This window comes from Uloborus diversus, chromosome 3 (assembly GCF_026930045.1).
Source record: "Uloborus diversus isolate 005 chromosome 3, Udiv.v.3.1, whole genome shotgun sequence".
Taxonomy (NCBI): domain Eukaryota; kingdom Metazoa; phylum Arthropoda; class Arachnida; order Araneae; family Uloboridae; genus Uloborus; species Uloborus diversus.
In genome coordinates this window covers 36,026,441-36,049,067 of record NC_072733.1, presented here as the reverse complement: position 1 = coordinate 36,049,067, position 22,627 = coordinate 36,026,441, and the positions used below count along the sequence as shown (strand labels likewise).

Sequence of the window (22,627 nt, the reverse complement as noted above, 5' to 3'; positions counted from 1 at the left end):
CATTTCAAAAGCACTCTGTTTTTGTAAATATCGTTCGGCACGAAATTAAAAGAACTCGATAATTATAACTTATTTTTCACCAGGGGAGTAGTACTCCCTTTTATAACAATTATACGGCCTCGTTCGTGAGGACTAAAGTAAATTTAACGGAAAAATGTTTTGCCTTTAATTTTTATCTATAAAATTCCTCCGCTATGAAAGTAAATAAAGTGTAGATAAAGAAAATAAAGCGCCGTGATAAGCGACTTCTAAAAAAGTTAGGGATAATATTAGATGCAAATGAGAATTGAGTTAAAAATGAGTAATTTTAATGGTTTATGCGTGTAAAAAATGACTACTCTTGTACTCGCTAATCACGGTAAAATTAAAATATGATCATCTTTGTTTACAAAAAGTAAAAAGATTCTGCATAAGAATTTTAGATAATGTGTGCTTAGTGTCAGTAAATAGATAACAGGACGGAAAGAAAACTTTCACATTGCAATAGCTTATAATTAAAATTTTAATCAAGAAGCTTTAAATACAAAAAAATAAGCTCCCATAAAGTCTTTATAAATTGAGAATTAGCTGTTTTACTTTATCAGTTACATGAGAGTCTTTTATGTTTAAAAGAAACTATTATATTGATGCTGATTTTTCATGCTAAACTTTTCTTACCAAATATTTCGTAAACACTGTAACATCTAAACAAGTTCTGATTTTTAAGACAATTACGATCTGTATAAATAGTGTGTACGCGAGGGGAGTGGGAGGTAATTATTCCCTAATCGGTCTACCCTATAAGTATTCAGTTAAATATTGAACATTTCTTTATAACAATAATTGTGATACTTGAATTTACTGACACGTGAAGTTCAACCAAACATACAGAAATGATTTACCTATAACTTTACAACAATTATTAGTTTTCTTTTTTTTTAAATAAATGCATGCATATTTTAAATTGTGTACAGTAAAACTCCAACTATCCAAACTCTAACTATCCGAATACTTTTTATTATTTTTGAAGGCCACAAGCTTGAGCACTAGTCCGTCTGTACGAAGAAATTCTATGTCCTTCGAAGGATATTGTAAGAAGAGCAATACGTAATGACTTCTTTGAAAATTTCAGAAAAAAAAGTGCAATGATTCACGTTTTTTTTTTTTTTTTTTTTTTTTCAATAAATGTTTACAAAATGTCTGTGTAAAGCTCCCCCTTATCGTTTAAATATTTTTTAAGGAAATAAAACAACAATATCATACGACAGAACTAATTGTTCTTTTTTATTTTTTAACCACAAAAGCATTTATGAAGTCATAACCAGGATTTAAGAATTTTATTTTAAATTCATATTTTTATTGTTTCTCATGAATTGTCAAAAATAAGGCAAAATTTTCTCTAATGAAATGTTAAAACATATTATGACTTTAAATGGACCTATTTGGGCAAAACGTTATTATATAATACAGGATTTTAACCCTAAAACTAATACTCTTGTCCAGGTTACATATACTAGTAAAATAGTCAAGTTAGACATTTTTCAAATTATATAAATTACTTTGATATACTAAAGGTAAATATTAGCAAAATAAATTTCGAATTTTCAGAAAGTAAAAAAAAAGCAAATTGAGTTAACTTAAACCAAATTTAAAATTTTTGAGTTGATAGATTTTTCCACCAGTGAATTAAAAACATACATATTTATTATTCAGCACAAAGGGTGTTGTTATAAGATTTTGTGAATGTGTTTACAACAATGTTTCGAATTGTAATTCTTTGTATGTAAGCTTTGTTTATTTAAATAAGTTTAACTATCACTAAAGCTTTTGAAAACAATATAATGTCAACAAGGTTTGTCCTTTTTATTTATTTTATAAATTTAATCAATCAATCTCTTTTCTAATTAACGGTCGCGTATCATCTTTAATAATTTAAGAGTTTCAAAACTTTCCCTTCCCGTCATGTGAAAAAGTTTAATTTAGAACAGATATAATATTAAACGTAGTTTCTAATCGGCATTGAGATCGCATTTCATTGAAATTCCTTTCTCTTGCTAAGTGTTTGAAATTCAGATAAAAAAAGCGGCCCTCAAAAAAGACAGATACTTGTAATTTGGGAACAGCTACTCAATCTCCAATGATCTTCTACCGAATTAAAACCAATCTAGCTATTGTAGTCTAAAGACTGCAACCACAAAAAGCATCCAAAAACCCTAATAAACAAGAAGAAACATTTCATTGATTACTTTATAAATTGCTTCTTCGCTGCTGAGCCCATTACAAGACGACTGACAAACTTACCTAACACACTAATCACTTAAAAACAAAACCAAAAAGCGAAGGAGCTCAACTATCCGTAGTATAAACGCTACCGTAATTGCTATGCCATACGTGAGGCGCCTAGCTTCTTGCCTTTAAGTAACTTAGGTAGAGCCTAAATGGTTCTAACTTTCACATTTAGCCGCAGCTATCGTTGCCTTTGTTTGGATGTAATCAATAGGTTTGTAGGTTGGAAAAGGAAACGTTAAAAGATTCTGGAAGTTTTTGGGTTAGGGACTAACTGTTGTTTCCTTTGTTAAAACTAGTGTTTTCGACGAAGAATTGTAGTTAGCATTCAACTCTTGTTTAACCTTTGATGTATTCTCCAAAGAAGTTTTAGATTGTATTTTCCAATGCTAAGTCGCTCAACTTAATCAGTTCATTGCTGTTGTACGCACCCATTTTGTCTGTTCATGGGTTCCGAGTTGTATTGCATCATTTGGTAATAACGTGGATGAAAAGGAATATCATTATGTCTTTTGAAATAATCAACAGTTTTAAATTTTAAATTATTATTCATTTCAGTGACAAAAACACTTTAGTATATCTATAAGTGTATCTAGTGTTTTAGTGTTACTCAGTATATATGTCTTCCAGGACAGGAAAAAAAGTTCAGCTAGCGTTTCAAAAAAATAAGTAAAAACAATTTACGAATAAATTACCTGCATTTTTTCATCGCATATTGCTTTCCTATCATGTGCTGATGAGTATTGATAAGAAAAATTTAACAGGGTTTGTAGGTTGTAAAAATTTGAGCTTTTAATTTTAATTTCGGAATTTCTTTTTTACGAAAGGTTAAAGTAACTCATTCCTAAGAATTGCAGGAACAATGAAAGGAAATCTTAAGGAAACGATTATTAATTTCATTTAAGTAATGGTATCATTTTCCTCCGACTTTACATATATTTTTATAAAGAAATACATAAGTTTCAAAGAAGTGGTCAACACACCTTGATCTTACGTTCTGTATTTGTGGATAACTTGCGTAGATGACTTTTTCTATTTGGAATCCCTTTCAGACGTGGCGGTCGGTATGCTGGACATGAACTTTAAACAGCTGCAACTCATTTATCATAAATTACTCCGCTTTTTCCGTAGTTAACTCTTTACAGTCTGTTTATTATAATCTCTGCAAGAATTTTTCATTTTGGAATTGACAACATTAAGAAATAAGGATTGGGAGAATGGGACTGTCTCATTTTCCCAACCAAGAATTCTCGTCGAAAAAGCGAGGTTTTATTTTCTGATTTTTAAAAAATATATAATATTTTATTAGTCATTTCAAATGCTTATATTATGTTTCATTCTTGTTTAGAGAATATTTTACAATGAAGTTTGTTTGACGTTTCATCGTTTTTTATCTGAAATATGTATTTAAATAATATATGTCTGGATTATTGGACATGTCATAACTCTTTTAATTTTTCACCTACAAACTTGAAGATGCTCTTTACCATAGTACACTGTCTACCGAATAAAAACATTTTTGGTGAAGTATTTCGAAATTCCGCCTGAAAGTGTTAAAATATATATATATATATATATATATATATATATATATATATATATATATATATATATATATATATATATATATATATATATATATATATATATATATATATATATATATATATATATATATATATATATATACTAGCTGACCAAGCCACGCGTTGCTGTGGCGAAGTAGTTGGATTAAAATATTTTTTTGCTCAATATTTTGATAGAATCTAATTAATATTTTTAGTAAAGCTTAAAATACTAAATTTTCAGTGGCTAAAGCACGATACTTATGCTTAGTAAATTTTGCAAGTATGACTTCGGCCAAAAATAAAAGCAAAATAACTTGAAAGTGATAATAAATATCGAAACTGATTGTAATATATCAGAACGTAGAAATTAAACATAAACCAACATACACTTTTAGAATGTGCACTAAATTTAATTTATCTCAATTTATCTATAGTTTAATCAATAACATTTTTACAAAATACATTAACTAAATTAAAAACATATAAATATTAAATTTTATAAATGAGATAGATAACATTGACTTCGATCTATTATTTCTATTATTTGAAAACAAAAAGTATCTAAGCACTAAGTTGTGCACAGTATTCTTACTTAACCTGTCTTTTGCTAACACGAATAAGTATGATAACTTTCTCAGTCGTGAGTAGGCGATAGATACAGAGTGTCCTGAAAAAGACTGACTGTTTTCAAAAATGTATAACAGGAAAATTGTTAATGATTAAAACAAAAAAGCCGTAAGTTTCGTCTCTCAGAGCTCCAAAGTTTAGTTCACAGGTTTTTCCATAGATGGCGCTGGAGATAGTAAACCTCTAAATCAAAAATAATTATTGGATTTTACCGATTTTTCCTCCAATTGTGACATGTGGTTGCATCCGGCGGCAGGCATTTTGAAAATCTTGTTGCGAAATTTTATTTATTAAAAACATTTTTCGAAAAACTATGATGTAATTTTCTGTCTTCCTTTGATTGACGGTGTTACAACTGCAGTGCCATCTATTGGAAAATTCTTGAACTAAATTTTGGAAATTTGAGGAACGAAACTTACGGCCCACCACATGAATTTTCTGCAAAAAATTTTTTTTATCATTAATCATTTTATAGTTATGAATTTTTGAAAACAGTCAGTCTTTTTCAGGACACCCTGTAGTTGCCCATGAGAGAAACATGTATGTTTAAAGTCCAAACCGAAAGTAGACATTTTTTGGTCTTGAGATCTATTTATGGTATTTTCAAAAACAAAACAAATCGGAAATTGAAGACTTCCAAATGTGTTTGAAAATTATAACGCTATTAATCGCTTACGTGGCAACATAAAAATTTCTCCTTTAAACTTTTCCTTCAAAATTGTTGAAATTTTAAAGAAGAAACATGTACCATTGCATAATCTAGGTGAGTTTAAACTGTGAAAAAGAATAATTGGCGAACGAATTTTCAACCGAAAATCGTCTAGTGGCATTCCTGGTATATCCAGAGAATTTAAAAAATCAGTTGGAATGTTTACGACCTTCTTTTCTTAGACAACTGTATAGCCTTGTTCAGCGTCAACGGTCAGCACAATCTGATTATGTTTTTTTTTATCAGCTGTCAGTAATGGCTCATTATTCACAATAATTGTAGCTAAGATAGCGTCATTGCACTGTTTTCTCTCGTTGCAAATCAGTGTTAACTAAGTCGGTGACGAATCGATCAGGTAATATCACACCATAATGACTAAACAACAAATTTGAAATTGAAATGTATAAATCTTCAATCAACACTAAAGCTTCATTCTACATCTTTGGTGTTTAATCTAGATTTGGATATCGGTGTGTTTGTTTAACTCGATGGAGTACATCTTCAAGCATAAAATTTATATAGTTTCCCCACAGAAATGATGATTGTGTTGGATATTATGTCGTGAAAATTATCTTAAATAAATGACGAATACTGTTTCTCTTTATGCAAAACCTGCATTAGAAAATTCAGCTCCCAATGATTGCGTGCTACCAATAATTACAATTCGCGAAATGAATCGTGATATGTATTAAACACTCGACAATTAACGGTCTACAAATATTCCCGTCTTTTAGGGAATGTTTAAAGAAAACAAATGCAAAAACAACATTCACTTTGTTTTGGATGCCCAGTTTTGTTTTGGATGGAGTTTTGCTCTCAATGTCTTGGCTTTAATTTTTAATTATGCCCGAGATTAATGAATGTTGTGTTCTTTCTTTGCGTGGCTTCCGTGACTTTTTTTTAAATTTTATTCGACACTGTAAAAACAATTAAGAAACGTCCAGAAAAATAATGGGCAGCGAATCGCCCAATTTCTGCCAGTAACATATCTTAGAAAAAAAATAGCAGCGTATCCCACTAAAAGTGGGATACGCTTCTATTTTTCCACCTTCCTAAAATTATCCTGAAGTCTTTCGGAAAAATTCCGAAACCTCTCCGATTCGAGACAATCATTTCTCTGAAACCTTTATAGAGAACCGAAGTAAGATTAAAAATAATAGCTTGGCACATTTTTTGACTCACCAAGAAAGTACCAAAAACATTATCGCAATCATAGTCACTGCTAAGAAGGACTTTCAAGCACGCACAAAGAATTCTACTCGCTTGTTATTCTTGGAAAGTTACGGAATCCAAAGACTCCCTTCCTCCCATTGGGAGTTATGTCAATCTGTACGGACCACGACGACGGGAATGAAGTCAGTTTATCACTAACATCTATTAATCTTCCTGAAATTATCTTGGAATCTTTGAAGAATTCAGTACTATCCCATGCTAAAAAAAAGCCAGTCGTGTCGCTGTACCTTCAGAAAAAGATTAGGTCAGTTGAATAGAAAGCTTGACACCTCTCTACTTTTCCAAGTCACTATACCGCAAGCAAGTATCATGGTCTAATTCGTCCGCGATTCCTGCAAAGCTGCGGAATCCGGAGGCTCATTCACTCTCATTGAGAGTTTAGTCAGTGAAGACTGAGCATAATCGAACTCAAGCCGATACACTTAATAAATTCGCTCAGTTAATCTTTAAACTGGGAATTAAAACTATTTTTCGCAACAGTGAAAAGTCTGCATTCATGACGTTTGTAGCAATTCAGGAAACTTTTTGAACAGATACTTGATTTTCAAATAAAATTGTTGAGGACCTGTGAAATCCCAACATGTTCCACGAAATAATCAGTAACATTTCGGATTTGTTTACAATGCATGTAAAATAGCGTGAAACATTGGTAAATAATTTTATATCTGAGAATTGGGCCAAACACATTAGGTTTTTGACAACGTAAAAAAAAAAATCAGGGTCTTTTTGGTGGTTCAATTGCTCTCCGTAGAAAATATCTTCCGTAAAATATACTCGTTGACCGTTTTAAAGATGTACTGCAAGATGCTGTGCAGAAGAGTCTCTTTCGTATATGGGGAAGATAGACAGCTTCGTTGCTGTTTTTATGTCCACTCATCGCCCATCGTGTTTTTTCGGCAATTTTGTCCATAGCTCTTACTTCAAATGCTACCTAAAAAGGACCCCTAATAACGTATGTGACGAAGTATTTAATGGATTTCCAGGAACTGCAAAACTCGACATTTATATATGCCTCATACGTTTTTAAAAGCAGTCGTGAGTATGGAACTACACGCTGCTTATCAATTTCAACTTGATTTGTAGAATTTGACATTAAGATTGAAAAGTGTGGCCTCTTTACTCCTCCTTTCTGCGGCGATATTGTTGATAACCATTAATATCCGTAACATAGTATCATTTGTAAATTTTAATTAACTTAAGAATAAAATTTTTGGGGATGAATCAATTTACAGCGCCATCTAGTAAGAATTTACAGAACCAAACAATCAATACACATTATTAATGTTTAATAAACATTTTATTTGCAATAAAAAATTATAAAAACCATCCTATCTTTTAAGTTGGACCGAATTACAGATACGTATGAAATTTGATAAAAATCGGTTCAGTAGTTTCGGAGTTTACCCCGAACAAACATCGTGACACGAGATTTATATATATATATATATATATATATATATATATATATATAGGGGCGGATGGCTGACTTTGACCCAGTCGGCAAAAGAATATTTTGATCCACTTCTGTAAATTAGTCGAGAAAATACATTAAACTACCAGTAGTTCCTATTTTTCTTTAAGTTTCTAAATCAATATTTAAAGTTAAAAAACATAAAATTGTGAAACGTAAAATATAGCTAACACTGACACGTTTTTTATGTGCCTTGAAAGGATACTTATGGTTATAAGCCTGAAAAGGCACATCTTTAGGCTTCTATACCGACAACATAGGAAGGACACGAGGAAAAAGATGAGGAACCAGGTAAATCCCCCCCCCCGGAAATTTTTTGTAATTGGTTCATCTATATAGGCCTAAGAAAAGAATCGGGACACAGGGTTCTAGTTCCCTTCCAAACGATATTTTCAAAGTTGATGTCAAAAAACGCAATTTTACAATTTTCGTTAGCGTTAAAGGAGAGGGAAAAAATGGGTTCCCCCCAATTTTGTTTTCTTAACTTTTTTTTTAAAATTGAAATCCATTTTAGTCTTTGTTTACAATAGAATGTCGGGGCACTTCCCAGAAATTCTCCGAAATGGGAAGTTTTAGAAATTCAATTTTAGGCTACCCTTAGTGAAATTAATGGAACAGCATAGAGAGCTCTCTACAAAAACGTTTAGAGTTTTAACTACATATTAAAAAACGCAAAACTAACTTTGATCACGTTTGAGAGAATAGGAGGGTCAGTGATCTCATTTGGAAGCATTTAAAAACTGAAGTATACTTAACCCAATTTTAAACTACATTTCGTTACAATAGGGAATCTGGCGACTCTCCTTCGAAATTTTCCGACATTGAAATTTTGAAAATATAATCTTATAATATGTTTCGAAACATTGAAAGAAAAAGAGAAAAGTTTCCCCCAAGATGTTTCAGAAGAAAGCCGTGCCTTTCCGCCTTTAAGCTAACCTTCGACCCTTGTCCTTGAATCGTCATTCTTTCGTTTCAATTATTTATCCACAAGAATCTGATTAGAATATATCTGAATGTTTTTTGCATTACCTTTAAAACTAAGCATCAAAAAGCTTTGATATTTTAAAAATAATTACTATCGAAAACACTTGAACTTTGTATGTACCTTGTATACCAAAAAGTAAAAGAAGCACCTTTTTTAATCAACAAAACTTCTCTACCCTTTTATCCCTTTTATCTGAAAGCGCACTGCCCCTTTTTGGTCTGGAGGAAACACTAGTTCTCGCTGGGCATTTTTTTCTAAAACTGAAATCAATTTTTGGCTATAGTGCAAATAAAAGGGTTACGAAGCTCTCCCATGAAAATTTCTATAAGTGAAATTCTAAGCTATCTTTAGAGGCTTTAAGGGAATGCTTATGGTTTGAAGACTTGGTCTTGCAATTTTTCGATTTAAGGGAATCCAAAAAAAAAAGTCAAATTTTGCTTTTTTTTTTAATCATTTAAAAAACTTATCCGTCTTTTTCTGCTTAAAAGGACGTTTTAATCTTGTTTCAATCTTAATTAGAACGAAAGATATAATTATTTTTGTTGCATTATTTTAACTAATGGGCAATTCCACGGTGAAGGACGTAGAATTTGCACGAAATTTACCAATAAAGGTTCATATTTTTCAGAGTTAAAATGGATGAACTGAGCAAATTTTTTTTCTCAATACTTATGTATGTAGGAACAATATAAAAACTTATAGAATTTCTGAAAAAAATTCAAACTTTAAATATTAAAAATAAAAAACCTCATGGTGTCGGACGTAGATGAAAGGGGAACTGAAAATTGACGTACGTTGAAAAAAACCCAAGTTTCAGCTCAATGAACTGTTTTCAGATTTTTTGACTACTTGAGTGTTAAAAAGTAAAGCTGAAATATGAATAATTTTTCCTTTTTCACCAAATTAATTCACGGATAAATAGCACAATTTTTTTCCCTTTGTGTCGGACGTATAATGTGCAAAGCAGACAACATCCGACATGAAATAAACATCTTAAAAAGCTGTTTAACTCTTAATTTGTTTATGGAATTATATATTATGGTATTTTAAAGCATAAAAAAGGGGAAAATATGCATAACAGGAGTCTGTCTAGAATTTTTCCCAGGGCTCCATTTTTTGTGAAAAATCACATAATTTTGTGAAAATTGAAATAATTTGAAACTAAAAATTTTATGCAAAAGAATGTAGGGAGGGGGGGGGGTCATGGCCCAAGTTATGTCATAGAACTTGTTTACAAGGAATGTTTTTCAAGACATTTCTTTGTTTTTCTGACAAAATATTATTCTTCTGGGTGTTCTTGAGGGATTTGGGGGGGGGGGGGCAGGGGGAATCTCATTGCTTTTGGGGAGATGGACACCCCTAATGTATCAATATCTGTATACCATTCCAGGAAGTTTGTATTTTAAGTCTTCACTCATAAAATAAGGAAAATACTATAACGAGAACAAGAGAGATTAGACGCGTTTTGTCAATTTTTTTTTTCTTTTTACAATCTCTACGTGAACAACAAAAAACTCAATCTCTAGGGTGAAAAGAAATGAAGATTGATTCGTAGAATTTTAATGAAGAAAAATCTAACTTATTAACAAATAATAAGCAATTTGGATGTTGGTTACAAATTGTTGAAAACGAAACTGAGCATTTCTAGGCACAAACAGGGGTTGTTGTGAGTTCACCAAAAATACCTGAGAGTTTTTAAGTGAAAACTGGGGAAGGGGGGAGTGTTATTTTTGAACTGAGAACCCTAATGCTTCTTAAATATTCATAATTTTATACATAACTACTTTAATCGCTATTGATAAACATATGAGACTCATTTCTTATCTTCAGATATTTTCCCCAGTCAAAATATTTTGTATACGTTCTTTAAATTTATGTTATGTAAAATATAAATAGATAATTAGGCATGAATAGCATGTGTGAATTATTTAATTTAACCAGGAATTTTCGTATAATAACAAACCTAGTTTCAGTTGGGAAAATATTGGTGTCGGACGTAGAAATTTTTCTGACCATTTATTTAAGCATAACTAGTTTTTTGAAATTTAATTTAAATGATTATTTTTAATTGCATATAAAATCTTTATTTGCAGACAAAATATTTTGTAAAAATCTCCACTCAGTTTTACATAATAAAAACTTTCAGCCAATTTGGTGTCGGACGTAGAATTACAAAAATGTCTTGTATGAAAAAATCCTTAAAAAATAAGCTTTGCAGTTAAAGAGCAATTTTTTTGTATATAACTCTTCTAGAGAGTTCTGAGAAGCATATTTTAGAGAGAATATTTGAAAAATGCAACAATGCAAGTATCAAACAGCCATTCTTAAGTCGCATAAAAAAGTTACTCGTAAGAACATGATCATAACAACCTGATTTGAAGCCTCAGAACTCTAATTAATTTTGCTTTTGTTGCACATTTTTGTTATTTCCATACACTTCAGACCTTTCCATTGATACCAAAATTGTGAGAAAAATATTATTTTAAAATTCTGAGACCTTTTCCCCTTTTCTGTGGAATTGCCCTAATATTGTATTTCACTTTAAAACTTCAAACGCCTTTTTTCTCCATGATGCAATTTTTCCCGATTTTTCGCATTCAAACTCTTATAAGTCAAGAACTGATAAAGATAAAGTAATGAAATTTGGAGCATATCTTTTTCAAACAGTTTACTTTAATTTTTTTATGGTGAATTTGAAGAAAAAAAAACATTACTTCAAAAAATATGATGATTTTAAAAAAAACTATCTTTGAATTTTTCGAAATTTTTCTTCAAATATTTTCTATTTTTATTGAATTAATATTTTTTAAATCGTCGAATAAAAATTAAAACGTAGATATTTGTGCATAGTTTTTTGAAAAAAAAATTGAAAATTGACCAAGAATATTTTGAATTTCAGCAATTTAAAGCAACCTTATTTTTTAGAAAACAATAACTAAATTTAAATATTTGTTTTTTAATTTAATAATTAATTTATGTTATGATTTTGCGAATCAAACTGATAGTGAATCTGCAAAAAAGTTCAAAACTCTAAATTGCTTATAACCATTTTTTTTCTCAAAATGTGTCCCGGACCGCCTAAAATCTGTAATACACAATTTCCTTCTTGGGCCGTGATGCAAAAACCAAGAACCAGGTAAGTTCAGACTCACTCATTTTTGGTTAGACCAATAAATAACATTAGCGTCCGATCGAAAGGCACATTATTTACTACAAAGCAGAAGTCTAATCTCTTCATTTGTGACCCGTTGCTGCACCAATCGGAACAACCAATTATCCACACGCAAAAATGAATTTTTAAAAAAGGAAAAGTTTGGGTTTAACTCGTTCCTGCATCAAAGTCCTCAATTGTAAACTTAATACTATCGTGACTTTAGGACTACAAGAGTACCTCATACCTGAAATACCATGACCCCGTTAAGTCTAAGTCTGGTCCTGATTACAAATAATGTTGCTCAAAAAAAAAAAAAAAAAAGAAAGAAAGAAAAAAAATCTTGCCTCCCCTGGAACTCAGGACTAAATTCGCCTATGTTCAGGAACTCGCCCTTCTAAGTTAAAATTTTGTCCTGCTTCAGATTCAGTTTATCGTAGTCCAGACTTGCTTTCCCGATGCGATTCTGAGATGAAAATACTCGTATAGCGATAAATTACATTAGACTAATAAAATCGATTCCCAACTGACAGCATTTAGTTGAATCTGCCACAACCAGTGAATACCAGGTCAGGGGCGTGTACAGAATTTTTTGACTTCCGTCACAAATGATTTTTACGGGCCCCCCTCCATTTTTTTTTACCACTACGTCCCTACTGTATATTTCACCCCTCATTTAAAACATCTCGGGCCTCCTTTAGGCTCGGAACCGGGCCAACAGATGTTCCTTCTCTCCCCCCCCCCCAACCTTGTGCATGCCGCTGCTCATGTATCAACACTCCAAAGCATGGCCCACACATTTATAGTAGGGCCGCTTTGTCTAATGGTGCAGGCCAATTGTTGTTAATAGACGTACTAATGTAAGATTTTGAAAGTTTTTTTTTCGTCCCGGATCCTATTTCAGGCCGCGTCGGACCCTAATTTCTCTGGCCCCTCCCGTTTCCTCAATGTGGGAGCCATGGACCCCAGAGCTCTAAAAACTAGAGAGAAAGTTGATAAAGAGAGGAAAGCATTCGCACCTGTGGACTTCGGCTACTTACTTTGGCCTCTGAGGCTAAGGATGGGAGAAAAATAAACCTGCTTCCAAACATTTTTTTCCCATAGAGTGAACAAATTTAATTTTTTCTTCTATTATTACGCTTTAAAAAATGTTAGATATGAATTAAATGTATTAAGTTCAATAAAAAATTGCTTAAAGTGACCCACTCGGCGATTGACCCAGTCGGGGATCCCCGACTAGCCGACCTGGCCAGTTTGTCCCTGTATATATATATATATATATATATATATATATATATATATATATATATATATATATATATATATATATATATATATATATATATATATATATATATTGTAACGGATCCGGCGAGACTTCCACTTTCTTGAAATGAAAACACAGTTCTTGATAAAAACACAGGAAATTTATTTACACTATGTACAGGAAAGATCTTCAGCAACTGCTAAATTATTCATCAGCAATTAAGCAATTATCACACAACACCGTAAACTCAACGTTTACACACGTATTTACTTCCAAATACGAAAACAACACAGCGAAATGCCTCGCTATAAACAGAGCAAAATCTTCTCAGTTCGAAATATCAAACGAAAACTAACTGTTTATCCATCGCTAACGGCTTAAATACACCGAAAAGAAATTTCTCAAATATTCCACACGCTTCTGTAAAGTAGTAGACCGTTATCAATGAAAAGAAAGAAAATAGGGGTCGTATACTTTAGCCGAATGAAAAAGGGGTTGTATATTCATTACGGGAAACTATTTACAGGTTACGTTCCTACAATATTTACTATTTACAGGATTTGTAACATTGCCCCCTTCCTAAGGACTGCACGTCCCGGGCAGTACAATCCCCAGAAAGGGTGCCAAACTTCTATCACAAGTTTACAAATATACACATTAATTAATAACTAACAGATACAGAAAACACAATAATAACAAGAAATATTACTAAACATTAAAAGCAAAAATTATCTACAACTTTTATGTTATCAACCATGGTTGTTTACGTAATACTCATGAACTATGGCCATAGTATGGGGCTAACCGATCATAATGTACAACCCTAGGTTTTGCATTAGGTGATTTTTGGATCCTCACTACGACGTCATTCAGTCGGTTAACGACTTCGTAGGGTCCATCCCAATGCGACTGCAATTTGGGTGAAAGACCTTTCCGTCGGATGGGATTCCATAACCAAACCTTGTCGCCTTCGTTGAATTCATGTCCAGTAGACCTTGTGTCGTATCGGGTCTTCATCTTCTCCGCCGCGATGTTGATTCGCTCTCGTGCGAAGTTATGAACGTCTTCCAACCGGGCCTGGAGATCCTGGATGTACTCCTCAGGCGATGAAGGCGCATCCGGAGGACGACCAAAGACGAGATCACAAGGTAGCCGAAGCTCTCGTCCGAAGAGCATCTGAGATGGGGCATATCCGGTAGTCTCGTGGACAGCACTGCGGTAGGCCAGCAGGAACAAAGGTAGCTTCTTGTCCCAATCCTGTTGATTTCTGGATACCATAAGTGAGAGATTATTCAGGATTGTGCGGTTAAATCTCTCCACCATGCCGTCCGATTGTGGGTGTAGTGGTGTTGTCCTAGTTTTCTCAATTCCGAAAATTTGACATAGGCCCTTAAACACAGCAGAGATGAAATTCCTCCCTTGATCGGAATGAATCTGCAAAGGTGTTCCGTATCTCGAGATCCAATGTTGGACTAGAGTCTCTGCTACGGTAGTAGCGTCTTGATCTGGAATGGGATATGCTTCCGGCCATTTGGTGAAGTAGTCGATGGAAACAAGAATGTATTTGTTCCCATCAGCAGTTCTTGGTAGAGGACCCAGGATGTCGATCCCAATTCGTTCGAAAGGAGCTCCAACGTTGTACAGATGTAGCTTCCCTCTGCTTCTCTTCTTCGGTCCTTTACGAGCAGCACAGGCGTCACAAGAATGGCACCACTTCTCCACGTCATCCTTCGCCTTGCTCCAGAAGAAGCGCTCCCGAACTTTATTGAGAGTTTTCAAGACACCAAAATGTCCTCCAGTCGCACTACTATGTATTTCTTTCAGAACATATGAAATCCTGGATCGAGGAAGTAGTAACTGCCACCTAGATGTCTTGCCGTCGTCAGATTCCCATTTCCGGTGTAGCACGCCGTTCCGTAAATGGAGTGAGTTCCATAAAGCCCAGTATCTTTTTGTTGCAGGACTGAAGATGGAAACGTCCTGCCAGCTAGGGCGTCGACTGTCACTTTCCATGAACTCTAAAATTGGTTTTATGTCGGGGTCTTCAAGTTGATCTTTTCGAACTTGGTCATCACTCCATGGATCAGGTTCTGATAATGTTGGAGTCACTGTCACCTGATAGGCGGTAGGGCTAGTCGTTCCATACTGTTTCTCGATTCGGGAACAATACTGGCAGTTCTCAGGACAGGGTCTCCTTGATAAAGCGTCAGCATTCCCGTGAGATAACCCTTTTCGATGCTTGATCTCCATGTCATATTCCTGGAGCCGCTGTATCCATCTGGCTATCTGGCCTTCTGGATTCTTGAAGTTCAAAAGCCAAGTTAACGAGGCATGATCTGTCCGAAGCAGAAATTTTCGGCCGTAGAGGTAATGATGGAAGTGTTCTACAGCTTTCACTATGGCCAGTAACTCCTTTCTGGTGACGCAGTAATTTCGCTCCGACTTTGATAAGCATTTGCTCCAGTAAGCGATGACATGTTCATTTCCGTCAATTTCTTGGGATAAAACAGCTCCAATTCCCTCGTTGCTCGCATCAGTGTCCAGGATGAAGGATTTTTCAGGCTGAGGATAGGCGAGGATAGGCGTTGATGTTAAAGCCTCCTTCAGTCGTAGAAATGCATCTTCGCATTCTTTTGACCATTCAAACTTTTGCTTGCTCTCCGTCAGCTTATGCAAAGGTCGTGCAATGTTGGAAAAACCCTTCACGAACTTCCTGTAGTACGTGCAGAGCCCCAGGAAACTTCGCAACTGATGGATGTTTTCGGGACGACTCCAACTCCTGACCGCAGATACCTTCTCTGGATCGGTTTGCACACCCTCAGAAGAGATGATGTGACCAAGGTAGTTCACTTCCCGGCGGAACAAATTACATTTGGACGGGCTTAACTTCAGATTGGCTTCCTTAAGCTTTTGCAGTACCTTCCTAAGATTTGCCAGATGTTCTTCGAAGCTGCGTCCCATGATGATGATATCGTCTAAGTAGACCAGACAGGATTCGTAAGAGAGTCCTCTTAACACTGTCTCCATAAGACGCTCGAACGTAGCTGGTGCATTGCAGAGGCCGAAGGGCATAACTTTGAACTGCCATAAGCCTTGTCCAGTTGTAAACGCTGTCTTCTCTCGGTCATCAGGGTGTATCTCAACCTGCCAGTAGCCGCTCTTCAAGTCCAGGGTCGAAAACCACTTGTGTCCGGAAAGAGTGTCCAAGGTGTCGTCTATCCGTGGAAGAGGGTAACTGTCTTTCTTGGTGATTTCATTCAGTCGTCGGTAATCGACACAAAATCTGGTGGAGCCATCTTTCTTTCGGACCAAGACGATGGGAGAGGCCCAGGGACTGGATGAGGGTTCGATTACATCATTCTCCTTCATCTCTTTCAGGAGGGTCTCAACCTCTTCCTTCTTGGCGAACGGTAGTCGTCTTGGATGCTGTTTAATAGGTGGGTGTTCTCCAGTGTAGATCCTATGCTGCGTTAAATTCGTACGGCCAACATCCTCCGATGTAGATGAAAACAGATTCTTAAAGTCATCCACCAATTGTTCCGCAGCAGTTCTTTGATCTTTCGATAAGGGTGCACTCCCAATTAACTTCGATGTCAAGGACTCAGAAGACACAGTCTCGGGGGAATTGATTCTTCTAATGATGCAGTTTACTGGAGTACAAGTTGCTAACACTTCACCTTTCCGAATATTCCTTGGCCTTTCACTCACGTTGGCGACTCTTACAGGAATTACATCCTTAGAAAGGTCCACAAGCGTAGATGCTACCAGCACTCCTTTTAGGCTATTGCTTAAGTTGGGGGATTCAATGAGTCCAAATCGAAAACTATTGCTTTCTTCAATGGAGCCGGGTATTAATGATTCTGACCTTGAGGGAATTGACAAATCTGTTTGGGCTATTATTTGATGAGCGGATTTGACATCACTTTCTGCAGGGAAAACGGCTATGTCTTCTCTCATCGAGTGCAGCTCATTAGTCTTGAAGTCGAGAGTGAAGTCATATTTCTTCAAAAAGTCCAATCCGAGAATGAAGGGGTCCGTGATATTAGCGACGAATGCCGTATGATGGTAGGTGGCATTCCCAAACACTATTTCCAAGTCCACTTTACCGTCAATCTCAATTGTCACCTGTCACAGTCTGGAGACTTACGCGTGGCGATGTCCACAGCAGTTTCAATCCAAATTCACGAGCCACATCTGTCCTAATGATTGTCACATTGGCTCCAGTGTCAACAATCAGTCTGCAGGGGTTCCCATTTACATGTGCGTAAATGAAAAGTCCATCACTGCCACTACTAGAAGAGGAAATCTGCAGAGCTTTAGTGGTGTTGATTTCCTTCCCTCGCGTAATTTGGCGAGCCGGACAACTCCTTCGCAGGTGTCCTTCACTACCGCATTTCCAGCACTTCTGCTCTTGTTTCTTTTGGGATGTTATGCTGCTCAAATGTCTTGTCAAGTCACCGAGTTGTCTCTCAAGTTCAGCGAGGTGGGACGACCTGGAATCAGACTCATCAGCTTCCTGAGTCCGGATTAGATGGCGATCCACACGGGTTGCTTCTTGGGCGGCCTCGTATCTCATCGCATACATCAAAGCGGATTTCAAGTCGTTTACATTCGCCATCCGGAGGGCCTTCTGGATCTCAGGATTCCGAACTCCGTCGATGAAGTAGTTGAGTGCCAGGTTGTCCCGAACATCCGCAGGACAGTCGCAAAAAGCAAGATGAGACAGTCTCTCGACGTCCGCCGCTAGCTCTTGCAGGGTTTCCCCGGTTTTCTGGAAACGGGACTTCAACTGGAGTCGGCTGAACTCTTTCTGGCATTTCTCACCGAAGCGAAGCTCCAACGCAGATGTGAGGGCGGCGAAATCCAGGCGCTGGCTGTCCGGAAGGGTCTGAAGAATGTCCGCTGCGTCACCTCTCAGGGATGCTGCAAGATGGCAGGCCTTGGTAGCAGAGTCCCATCCGTTCGCTTCCGCCACTATCATGAACTGAGTTTTGTAAACCTGCCACGAAGTTTTCCCATCAAATGTGGCAAGTTTAATGGGCGGTCGAGCAACCGATGTGGGAGCGCCAAACTGTACAGAGCTGCTTTCCGCGGTCGCCAATCTCCTTTCCACGTCCTTAAAGATCTCTTCTTTAAGTAGATGAAATCTTCTATCTTCTTCTTCAAATTTATTTTCTACAGCATTGAATCGGCTTTCAACGGTATCAAATTTTTCTTCAATAGCATCAACTCGATGCTCTATGTCATTAAATTTATTTTCCATCACAGTCTTTACCGAAATAAGGTCGTTTTTAATTTCTTCTTGGTTAGACGTTAAGTCCTTTTTCAGCACCGTTAAATCGCTTTTTAACTGGTCTTGATTTGCCAACATACTTGCAGTCAGATCACTTTTTAATTGTTCTTGATTAGCCGCCATATCATTTTTTAATTGTTCTTGATTTGCAGTAAAACTTGCAGTCAAATCACTTTTTAATTGGTCTTGATTAGCCGCCAAACTTTCGGTCAAGTCACTTTTCACAGCATTAATTGCTTCCAGAAGTTGTTTTAATTGGTCATCCATTGCGCGAGTAATCACCATAAAAACAAAGTCTATAAATTCAAACAGTCTTTATGAAAAAAATGTCCAAAGTCACACTTACTCCAAGAAAGTCCAGAAGAAGCCCCACGTTGGGCGCCAAATTGTAACGGATCCGGCGAGACTTCCACTTTCTTGAAATGAAAACACAGTTCTTGATAAAAACACAGGAGATTTATTTACACTATGTACAGGAAAGATCTTCAGCAACTGCTAAATTATTCATCAGCAATTAAGCAATTATCACACAACACCGTAAACTCAACGTTTACACACGTATTTACTTCCAAATACGAAAACAACACAGCGAAATGCCTCGCTATAAACAGAGCAAAAATCTTCTCAGTTCGAAATATCAAACGAAAACTAACTGTTTATCCATCGCTAACGGCTTAAATACACCGAAAAGAAATTTCTCAAATATTCCACACGCTTCTGTAAAGTAGTAGACCGTTATCAATGAAAAGAAAGAAAATAGGGGTCGTATACTTTAGCCGAATGAAAAAGGGGTTGTATATTCATTACGGGAAACTATTTACAGGTTACGTTCCTACAATATTTACTATTTACAGGATTTGTAACAATATATATATATATATATATATTATATTAGGGTGGTCCTTATTTTTGAACTTGCAGATATTTTACGCGACGCCCCCTCAATCTGTTCCATTATACAAATAAATGATCCCTGCGAAATTTTAAGTCAATCCATGAATATTAACACGTGCCCTTAGGGCCCCCTTTTTTGAGTTTCGAAGAAAAAATTGCGAATTTTCTCATTTTTATGTAAAAATAATTCTAACGTTTTATATTTAAAGTAATTTTGAACCTCAATAGGTGCTGCTACTTCCAGACCGACCATTCTCTCACCTTCATTCTGTAAAATTTAACATGTTACAGAGGGTACATGTACACAAATGGCCTTGGGTCAAGCGTACCGCTCTTCTGCGCTTGTTCGAACCGATCAGCAGGGGAACGTTTCTTCCCACCAAGATGGACACAAGGGATTCTATAAGCCATTAATGAATGGCCTAGGCTATTAATGAATGATCTTTGACAGCAACAAATTGCCTCCTCCAGGCTTTGAGGGTGTTGATTTACAAAATTCCCTGTGTGTGTAATAGGTGTGGCAAATAGAGTCGCAAGGTTCAATACTATAAATATAACTAATTGAAATTATATTTTAAAAAGCTGTTCTTTAGTTATAAACATACATAAATGCTCATACAATTTTTAATTTTTAAAATATAAATTTCAAAAAATCCTCCATTACTCCTAACATAAAAATATACTGTATTTTCCATAGCTAAAATATAAATTTTAAAAAAATATCCAGATCAGAACAATGTAGAAATCTACACTTCAAATTAATTTTCTTCTACTTCAGTACATAGTCCTTTATTATCATCAAATTCTTGCGATTCACAAGATTTAGAAATCGAAATGGATATCTATCCTAAACTGTTGAAATTTTGTTTTCTATAGCTGGTCTACCTCAATGCAAAAAAGCTTCACAACTATTGGCATCTGCTCGCCTTTCATCACTGTTAGACAAATGCCATATTAGGGATAAAGATGTTGTTCATTTATTTACAGCCTATATAGCTGCAGTAAATTTGAATCCAAGTGACCTAGTGATCAATGGTACATTCCTTTAGAGAGCAAGAGAAAAACTTCGAGACGTAAAATTAAATTTCATGAATTTAAATTTAGATTTTGTAGTTATTCACTGGGATACAAAGCTACATCCAAATGTAACTGGAACAAGATCGCCGACAGGATTACCATGATAGCTTCAGGTCCTAATATTGAACAGCTACACGGAATTCCTTAGATATTTCTTCGGTTGCTTATGATATCTTATATGATAGCTGTTTATTACTAACTGTTCTAGCTGTACGACTTGCAATACCAATGAATTGTGCATGCAATTTTTTAGAGCAAATACTGAACGGTGATATATTACATTAGGATTGCTATCATCATGCACTTGAAATCGTACTGCAGAGTGTGTCCTTAAAGAAGTTCTTGCCTTTCTTAGTTCCAGATCAGATATTCAATTATTTAAGCGCTTCAACATTTTGTGGAAAGATCTCCATCATTCAGAACTTATGACATTTCAATCAAGTACATATACCACTTGAATTCTAAAAGACGAAGTTGATGACATATTATTTATTGTTCGTAAAAAGCGGAATTGAGAAAGATTACAGATAATTCTCATAACTTGTAATAATATTTCCTGGTGAATTTCCTCCTACAGGGATATGTTTTCGGCAACCTGGAGCTTATCCCTGAGCCACATGGGTGGAAAAAGGAATTTTTGTTCGAAAATTTTTATGTTTAGGAAACAATTTAAATTGACCTTACATGAAAAGAAAGCAAAGCCCTTCAATGCTGTTCTATAAATCTGTTTTACAATTAAATGCTGTAAGAAGATTTGGTTTTTCGCAGCAACCCAATCGAGGCTACTTTGAATAATATGTCTGAAAAACTAACAGCGTACAAAATGACGACAAACATGCAGCAGAAGCAGTGATTGGAAAATTTATAAATCACTTATGGTTTTAGGGGATAAACTAGCAACTTTATCCGTATTGGATGAAGGAATTAACTTTGAAGATAGGAAAACACTAGTCCAAAAAATGCTTGTGATATGGAAGACGTGTCTGATGACTGTTTAACAAATTTCAGATAACTGTAGATGATTTGGAATACTTTCTTGGTAAAGATCTTCCTCTTCATAGAATCAATTACGAGTCAATAAAACTGTTTGATAAGTTACAAATACTAGAAGATTTGTTTCTATTTGATCCTGATTCACGGCAAAATGAAGACAACTCTTTAAAGGGAAGAAAGATCGTTAAAATATTGAAAATTGTGAATGATGCAACTGAAGGAGGAGCACAATTAATCGAAGAATTTTGCAACTAATTTACCGATTATGAGTCACAAAAACAATTTATTTTACAGACCGTTTAAGACTATCGGAAAAAAATACACACTATCGAGATACGTTGAGAAAGGCGTACGATTAAGGAAAGTTTCTAAAGTCTTATTTCATTCTTATTCAACGTAAAATCTTTAGATGATATAAATTAATTATAAAGATTAATTTTAGTGCTACCTCACTGTAAAAACATTTTGCAAACCTAGGAGAAACGATGTACTGAGTCTGAAGTAAAAATTCAAAGATTTGTGGGGAAATTATCAAAGGTGTTAAAGTTCAACGGCCTAGGGGCACGTGTTATTATTGACCGATCGAGTTCAAATTTTGCACATGTTACTTTCATGTTACTTTTTATTATAGTGTCACAAAACTAGGGGGCGTCACTTGTTGAATTCCGAAATTTTTTCCCCCATATAAATAAGGACCACCCTAATATATATATATATATATATATATATATATATATATATATATATATATATATATATATATATATATATATATATATATATATATATATATATATATATATATATATATATATATATATATGAAAAATATCAAAAGTAATAAAAATAACCAAACAACAAGGGTACACTAAACTTTGTATTTAGAGAAGGGAAAAAAACGCCGAGAATTAACCGAGCTTAAATTACTTTCCTCATATTTTATTCTTTTTAACTGTAGCATTGCACATTAAATCTTTATTTTCTGTTTTCTCATAAAGGAAATTGCAACGTTTAAACAGCTTGAAGATATTAGTTCGTTGTTTCTTGTTTAAATAGCTTAGGAGATTTAGTTCAAAAGGTATCTTCAGTTATCA

The 22,627-nt window shown here is 34.9% G+C and overlaps 1 protein-coding gene across 1 annotated transcript in view; it reads left to right on the top strand.

The window, feature by feature from the left end:
- Positions 1 to 22,627, top strand: part of LOC129218166 (uncharacterized) — a 454,520-nt gene that overhangs the window by 345,401 nt on the left and 86,492 nt on the right. Inside the window, exon 4 of the mRNA XM_054852380.1 lies at positions 8,079 to 8,083. Within this exon, the coding sequence (XP_054708355.1) occupies positions 8,079 to 8,083 (5 nt within the window). The remainder of the gene's footprint in view (positions 1 to 8,078; positions 8,084 to 22,627) is intronic.